The sequence below is a fragment of the Camponotus vicinus genome, unplaced genomic scaffold (genome assembly GCF_025532165.1).
Source record: "Camponotus vicinus isolate PSW18456_S1 unplaced genomic scaffold, iyCamVici1.0 SCAF_5, whole genome shotgun sequence".
NCBI classification, from domain to species: Eukaryota; Metazoa; Arthropoda; class Insecta; order Hymenoptera; family Formicidae; genus Camponotus; species Camponotus vicinus.
The window spans coordinates 10,754,354-10,762,497 of NW_028141977.1; the positions used below are offsets into that span (position 1 = coordinate 10,754,354).

The window sequence follows — 8,144 nt, forward strand, 5'->3', positions numbered from 1 at the left end:
TTCTTCTGAAAATTTTAGTCCGTATATACCTGAAATATCGGTAAAGTAGAGTGGAAAAAGCAGTGCATCTTCTTTATAAATAACGTGATAGAGAGAGATACGGAATGAGGATTAGATGAGGGCGCTGTAATCGTGTAAAAGTTCGCCGTTCAATGAGGGATCCCCTTAAAAGATATTTATTATACATGTTAAAGATATTTCAAAACTGTAGTCGAGAAGACGCTCTGGATGTTTTGAAGTGTTTGATTGACCATTCAGATTAAAGAAATCTTTCCTCCTTTTACCTGATTGGTCAATCAAACGCTTCAGAGCATCTAAAGCGTCTTCCCGATCGCATCTTATATATATATATGTATAATGGTAGCGGTGCCAGGCCTTGGACGGGATCGGAGATCGGATGTGATAATCGTGCTAATCGAAGTGCTCTCTTGCTTTGCTTATAGAGTGTCTTATAACCTACTCTGCTTTTCGAGGAGTGCTTTTCTCTTTTTTTTTCATTGTTGTGTGACGGTTTTTGGTATTTTCGGCCTTTCAAGCGACTCGGCTACCATACGTGAGCCGTACAAATTTTCTGCGCATCACAGCGCCACGTCATCCTCGGCCATCATGGATGGCATAAAGAAATAAAAGATAAAAGTGGATATTATGAAACATATTACTCTTGTTATTTTTGAGATTCTTGAGCGAGTTTGAGTTGTATATAGTGTTTCGATAGATATGAAAATAAATTTTGGTGTGGATTCAGATGATGCAATTTTAGTTGCTGATATATTATTGATAATGATTCCTGGAGACTGTGGACTTCTGGAGATAAGAAACTGATGAAAGACAAGAAGGTAAAAATCTTTTTAGTGAGCAATTTATGTTTTTTGTTATTATGTTTCAATGTTACACTTTTTTATTTAAGAATATTTAAGAATGTTTTATCTGTTATCAGGTGTACAGAGATTTATCCTATGTAATACAACAATTGAGAAACAGTAAAACAGCGACATATAACAGCGAGTTACGAAAAGTCGAGCGAGAATTATCAAATCTACCTACTTTGACTGAGATACAAAAGAGGCTCTCTGTGTTTTATCAAGTTGCAGTTGAATATCTGGAAGACGTTAAATTTTTAAATCCCTATTTGTTCGAATCTAAAAAATCAGCAAAAGCTTTGACCGAAGGCAGAGTCTTGTCAATATCATATGCGAATCATTACAACAAATTAGGTTTATTACTGCAAGTCTTGCATCATAAAAGTTCTACTCAATACTTGCTGTCAACTTGAGTGTTGATACTCAAGAATATGGATGCATCCAATTCCGAAGCTGCTGAATTCAAGAGTCCTCAGATATGTGAAAAATGATGCGAAATTATTGGCTTAACGAAGAAAAGGTTTTTTGTTCCGAGCATTAATGCATTGCATAAGTTCGTAACTTTATACTCATGGCATATATTGAAAATAACCAAGTGCCAGATAAAAGTCGATCGCTCTTTAGTGCTGAATGATTGGGAAAAGCGGCAAATCTCATGATTTAAGTAAGAAGTAATATAACAAAGCAGCAAAAATTTTTATAATATCTTATTCATTTGCTATTTCCTTTCTCTAGAAACGATCCACCAGGGCAGACTTGTCAAATGGTGGTTCAAGAATTAACTTCTTTATCATTTAATGCTGCTGCCAATGCTCAAATTTTATGTCTTTATGTCGAAGCTGTATCGAAAAGCGATTTTCAATTAAGAATAAAGCATAGAGACAAGTTTAAAGCCAAGCTTAACGACATGAGATGTATAGAAATACCAAATTTCGAAGAACAGTTTAGACCTGTATTCGAGCGAAATCAACTCGAAGATAAAAAACGGCAGCTCCGGCTTAAACTTAACGATGAAGGAATGACACTGTATCTAGATTATCTGAATATGGTGGCACTGCTTAAACAATTGAAATATATAGATAGCAATGAGAGGTTTATTATGATAAAAGTATTTCTATATATGTAATAGCGTTGCATGTGAATAATATTTCTTTCTAACACAATTAATATTGATTTGCAATTACTTTAAAAGGAAGAGTCGCGTTGCAAATGGGTAGTAACGAATTGCTGATAACGGAGCTGGTTCTCAAGAATGTGTTAATAGTTTTACAACCAGCAGAAATAGTAGCGCTGCTATCAACACTGATCTTTCAACGCACAGATTCAGAACCTACACTCACACCGAATCTCGCTAATGTACATGTCATCAATTGTCTTTTTTTTGAATAATTAATAAGGTTTAAAGAAAATTACATATCGAATAATTAAGAGCATCGGAAAGTTAAAACAATGTTCTTTTTTTCCAGGGTTGTGAAATAATGAACAAGGTACATGCGGAATTGGAACGTTTAGAGCAGCAATATCAATTGTCGACTATACCGCTATTGAATTTCGGTTTAGTGGAAGTTGTCTACGAATGGGCGCAAGCTAAATCGTTCGCGGAGATCATGAAAATCACGAATGAACAAATTTATCGTTCGATGCATGCAGCAACTCGGCGAAACCTTGAGAGATGTTAAAAATGCGGCTGCGACTATAAGTGATCCGATTTTGAAAGAAAAAATGGAAGAAGCCTCGACTGCAATCAAACGCGAAGTATAAAATAATTTAAATGTCTAAAAGACATTTTAAAAAATTCTTTCTTTTTAATAATTTTTTATTTTCACATCGTAAATAGTTGGCAAGCCAAGTGTCTTATATGTTTAAAATATATTATAATTATATATTTTTGTTTATATATTTAATGTCTTAACAAGATATATTGTGTGTGTTAATATGCAATACATATTCTATCTTATAATTTGTAGTGAAAAAGGTAAAAATTTTATGAATGTGAAAAATGCTTATTTTACAAAAGTTGTTCAATTTTTTTCGGTATATTTACAAATCTAACACTTAAAACTTATAATTTGCTGTTTTTCCTTCGTACAAATTGAAAAACATATACAAATATAGAAAATATGTACAATAATAAACTTATTTTAGAAAATTGTACTTAAAAGATCTTTAGGATAATTTCTCTTTTTACCTAAAATTTTTAACAAAAATATCTAAAAAATCAGAGAGAGACTGTTCAGCAAATTTTTTATAAGATTCGAAATAGACATTCTGTGATATATATCTTCAATTTTCATTTTCATAGATTGCATTCTCAACAACCGTCATTCGGTCCTGCTTGCCGTTTGGCAAAACGGTGGTTATCAGCATAATTGTTAGATGATACGTATCGGAAGTTGTAATTGAATTGCTTATGGCCTTGATATATTTGATGCCAGAACCTTATAAACCAGCTCAGATGCCGCAAGTGGCGTTTCTATGATTTCTAGAAGTTGTTGCAAGATCTCATTGGAATACTGATCCTGTCATCATTAATTTCAATGGTGAAATGACTAGTAAGTTTTGATATATTTCCAATTTTTCATTACTGTAAAAATTTTTGCAAATGAATCATAAAATAATTATTTAAATAATTAATTAAATTTTACTGAAATAATTGATAAATTTTTTTCTTTTTCTTTTTTTACCCGGAAAATTTATATATTCTATTTATTATTCTATTATTTATTATATATATTCATATATATAAAAAGATAAACAGAAATGCAATCTCTTTTATTTCAAATTTACCTATGTGTAATTGCTTTTGAGCTTATTTACATAATATATATATATTAATATATTACATTAAATTTTTTTCCGGATGAAGAAATCTCCGCCGTAGAAACATTATTTAATACAACTCGCGCTTCGTTACCACCCTTATTCATATCTACCTCTTATGATCAACAGAAATCCTTGTGGACAAGGAGAGCGCCATCTCAGTTGATTTTAAATCGTATGAGTGCACTCGCGAAGGAATCATTAAGATTATTTGACATTCTATTGTTCGATAATCTGGATATAAAACCTATATTTCACCCTTCACTACAAGAATATGACTGTTTGTTATATCTGAAGTCAAATATGAATCCTAGAAAACTGCAGGAGGTCGATGTATCCAATAATGTGGAAATCGTTGATCTGCATCTGTATAAAGCGCATTCACTTCAAAAAATTCCAGTCATAGACTTTGATCCTGTGCAATGTTTCCTGAAAGATCTAAGAGTTAGTATTTGAAATAATTAACAAGCGATTGTATTGTTAAATTGTATGAATGGATTTATGCATGCTTTAAAAACAAAGAAAAAAAATTATATATTTGTATTATCATGATTGACGCCACTGCTATATCTAAATCTTTTTTTGTATTCTACATCTATTTTTCTTTTATTTCTTGAGGATGGTTACGATGATTATGCCTTATTCTTCCATGACACTTATAGTGATATAGTGATTGGGGTTCTGTTGAAACCCGCTGTTTTCGAGCGCAAGGATTTTAAAGTGGCAGATGTTAATTGTAGAAAACTCGACAGCAATGGTAAACTTCTTTTAAATATATCGGCATGTGAATAATATTTCTTTCTAACACAATTAATATTGATTTGCAGTTGCTTTAAAAGGAGAGTCGCGTTGCAAATGGGTAGTAACGAATTGCTGATAACGGAGCTGGTTCTCAAGAATATGTTAACAGTTTTACAACCAGCAGAAATAGTAGCGCTGCTATCAGCACTGATCTTTCAACAACGCACAGATTCAGAACCTACACTCACACCGAATCTCGCTAATGTACGTGTCATCAATTGTCTTTTTTTTAAATAATTAATAAAGTTTAAAGAAAAGTACATATCGAATAATTAAGAGCATCGGAAAACTAAAACAATGTTCTTTTTTTTTCCAGGGTTGTGAGATAATGAACAAGGTGCATGCGGAATTGGAACGTTTAGAGCAGCAATATCAATTGTCGACTATACCGTCATTGAATTTCGGTTTGGTGGAAGTTGTCTACGAATGGACGCAAGCTAAATCGTTCGCGGAGATCATGAAAATAACGTTCAAGAGAGAATTATCGTTCGATGCATACAGCAACTCGGCGAAATCTTGAGAGATGTTAAAAATGCGGCTGTGACTATAAGTCCGATTTTGAAAGAAAAAATGGAAGAAGCCTCGACTGCGATCAAACGCGAAGTATAAAATAATTTAACTTTTTGAAATAGAAAAATGCATTTCTTCTTTCAAAAATAATGAACTGAATACACGCACATATTGTTGAAAACGTAATCTATTTGTAAAAAATATCTTGTCTACAAGCATGTACAATACTTCAAAATATTAATAATTTTTTGATAATAATTGTATAATAAAATGTAACTTTATAATTATAACTAAACGACATTATATTATATTTTGTATATGTTTGCAAATGTTCAAATGCTAGCAGTAAATAACTCGTAGTAATTCTATAGTTTTTTAAGATATACTTAATTTTTTCAAACAAATTATATTAATTTATAATACTTATTTGTACAAATATTATTTTATTTCGACATTACATTATTAGCGACATTACAATGCACGTTGATAGAAATAAAATAATATTTTTCTGAATTGTTAAGATTCCCTTGATCTTTATTCAATAAAACAATAATTGTTTGCAACACATTGTTATGCTATACATATCATTTATTTTCCCAATATCGATTTGTCTATTCAGATATCTTTAAGACATCTAGAAGATATTTTCCAAGACATCTAAAAGATATCTTTAAAACTTCTTTTCTTATGTCTAAAAGATTACTTTAAGACTTCTTTAAAATTTCTGCAAGATATCTTTAAGACATCTATAGATATCTGAAAGATATCTAAAACTGTTGCATAAGACATCTTTTAGATCTCGAAAAGATACCTTTTCGTAAAAAATACAAGACATCTTAAGATATAACAAGAAATCTTTTAGAAATCTAAAAGATATCTTTTTGTCTATCTGGGTAGTGTTCCCATATTAGATGAGGTTTACTCCAATTTTAATGTCATAAGATTTTATTTTCTTAAGGTTTCATTACATGTATTTAGCTTATTATAAACGTTTATATCGTTGAAAGCACCAGCTTTCAAGGTGGGCGGAATGTATGCGTTGTGTATGTATGCATTTTATTGTACATGTTTCATAAATGCATTCTATGACATCTATTGACTGCTTGATGAAAGATTATATTACTACACCCGTTACTATTTTGTTCTTGCGTTGCTTAGTAAAAAAAGTTTGATTGATATATCAGATTAATAACTAATTTTTGCAAGATGGCTCTTTCAATCTTAAAATGTATAAAAAGTAATAAAGAGTGTCCACATACACAAAGAATTTCCCTGCGGTTATTCTCAACATAAAGTATAGCTTTTAGTATAACATTGTTCTCTATGGTTTTTCAGTTTAACGAGATCAAATTTATTTTCAATTATAAATGAGTATTGAACCATTTAATTTTATTTATAAATATATATCATCAAGTGTAATAGATATAATTCAATATTGAATTTAAAAGATTATTTCATATCGTGTAAAGATTATTTAGTACATATTCTATACAATTTCAAATTAGCATTGTGCAATAGATAAAATAAGAAAAATATTATTTTTGATTTCTTTAAATAATTAACAGTTATATATCTTACCATGCTAAATATTATTTATTTTTAATTAACATTGTTTAGTAATCTTTTATATCTCGTCAATATTGAATTATATTGACATTTAATGGTAATAAATTTATAATTACTTAGAAAAGGATATTTTATTAAAATGTTGAGTAATTCATTACTATGCAAAATACGTTATTACTAGGCTAAATGCTTAATAGTTTCAAGTCAGTACAATTCCGTTTGATTTTTTAGTGGAAAATACTTATGAAATATAAACCTGAAAAATATAAACCTAAAAAAAATATAGTTATACTTTTATAAATAGAAATAAAATTTAAAAAATTAAAATTAAACAAATACGTTCGTAATATAATTACCAGTTCATTTTAGTCTTTTTCCTTGCACTGTTCCGCGATTTGCCATGTTCTCATTATTTTTATTATTAAATGAGCAATATTTATATCACTATCCCAGATCTTGTAAGTCTGTCTTTTATACTGAATTAGCTGCTCTCTCTTCTAATTCGAAACTTATTTTTTTACTCCACATTAAAAGAAAAATGACAAATGACTTTGATTTTAATTTTATGATATAGTTCATAACTTTAGATATAGTTCATAACTTACTTTTATTTATGTGATTTATATAATATATGACATACATGCAATTCATAAATTTAATACAAATTAGCATTTCTCAAAAAAAATTTATTTTCTGCCAAAACTAAATATTAAAAATATATACATCATTAATATCATAATTACTTTTATCCAAAATGTTTAATTGTATGGTTTGTAATTAGATGTTCTCTTATTTCACATATTTCAAATGCCACATTAAACTTAAACGTGTTGATCAATTATATTCAGAAACTAAATGTAACATTTCGAATTGCACGAAATCATATAGTACTGTTTATTCACTACTTCATCATATATACAGCCCATGATATTAAATCAGATAAAGGATGTTAACAATCCAATTAAAATAATAAATTTTTAAATAAAAAGAATAAATCTATTGTAATAACAAGACAATAATTTTTTTCAAAAAGAATTCTCTGATTTTGGATTTAAAGAAAATTTTTTATATTTAAAATATATATATTGTAATAGGAAATAAATTTTTTTTTAAATATAAATAGTTTTAATTGATTTCAAGAAAACTAATCTAAATGTCAGAAATGTTTTTAATTTTTAACGGAATGTTAGAATACATTAAGATGAAATTATTTAAATTTTAGAACATATTGCTTATATATAACAGGAATAAATCTAATCTTCAATTTACATTTTCTTCGTTATATTTTAAATCACTATTTTTTACAAAAGAAGACCTTTAGTGTAACATATATTTACTACAAACAACTGCCTGCAAGTTATGAACGATTTACGTAATATAAAAAAGTCAATTTTTAAAATTAAATTAATATTATTTGAAAATTTGGTTTTAAAAAATATTTCGAAGAAAATAATATTAATATTTTAATAAATATTTACTATATTTAACAAAATATTAGTTATAATTAATGAATTATTTATCTTATAGAAATATCATTTTCTTTACACGAACAAATTTAATTGGAAAAATAGAGAATAAACATTATCA

The 8,144-nt window shown here is 28.6% G+C and overlaps 1 protein-coding gene and 1 pseudogene across 2 annotated transcripts; both read left to right on the forward strand.

Moving 5' to 3' along the window:
- The first annotated feature begins 56 nt into the window (after positions 1-56).
- Positions 57-5,554, forward strand: LOC145971703 (superkiller complex protein 2-like; annotated as a pseudogene). The gene is made up of 6 exons (XR_014438929.1): positions 57-851; positions 938-1,524; positions 1,596-1,952; positions 2,112-2,114; positions 4,508-4,685; positions 4,798-5,554. The product of XR_014438929.1 is annotated as a superkiller complex protein 2-like (transcript).
- LOC145971799 (nucleolar protein 6-like) lies at positions 2,338-4,472 on the forward strand. Its single transcript, XM_083099857.1, has 4 exons — positions 2,338-2,615; positions 3,163-3,412; positions 3,810-4,124; positions 4,299-4,472. Exons 3-4 carry the CDS (start codon positions 3,858-3,860, stop codon positions 4,470-4,472), a joined length of 441 nt encoding a protein of 146 aa, XP_082955983.1. The 5' UTR covers positions 2,338-2,615; positions 3,163-3,412; positions 3,810-3,857.
- Positions 5,555-8,144: the final 2,590 nt, after the last annotated feature.

What these genes read in the sequence shown, in the direction of transcription:
- LOC145971799 (XM_083099857.1), top strand. Translation starts at nt 3,858, where the DNA reads ATGAGTGCACTCGCGAAGGAATCATTAAGATTATTTGACATTCTATTG. An exon ending in GTTTCCTGAAAGATCTAAGA is followed by an intron (nt 4,125 to 4,298) that starts GTTAGTATTTGA and finishes TTATTTCTTGAG; the next exon opens with GATGGTTACGATGATTATGC.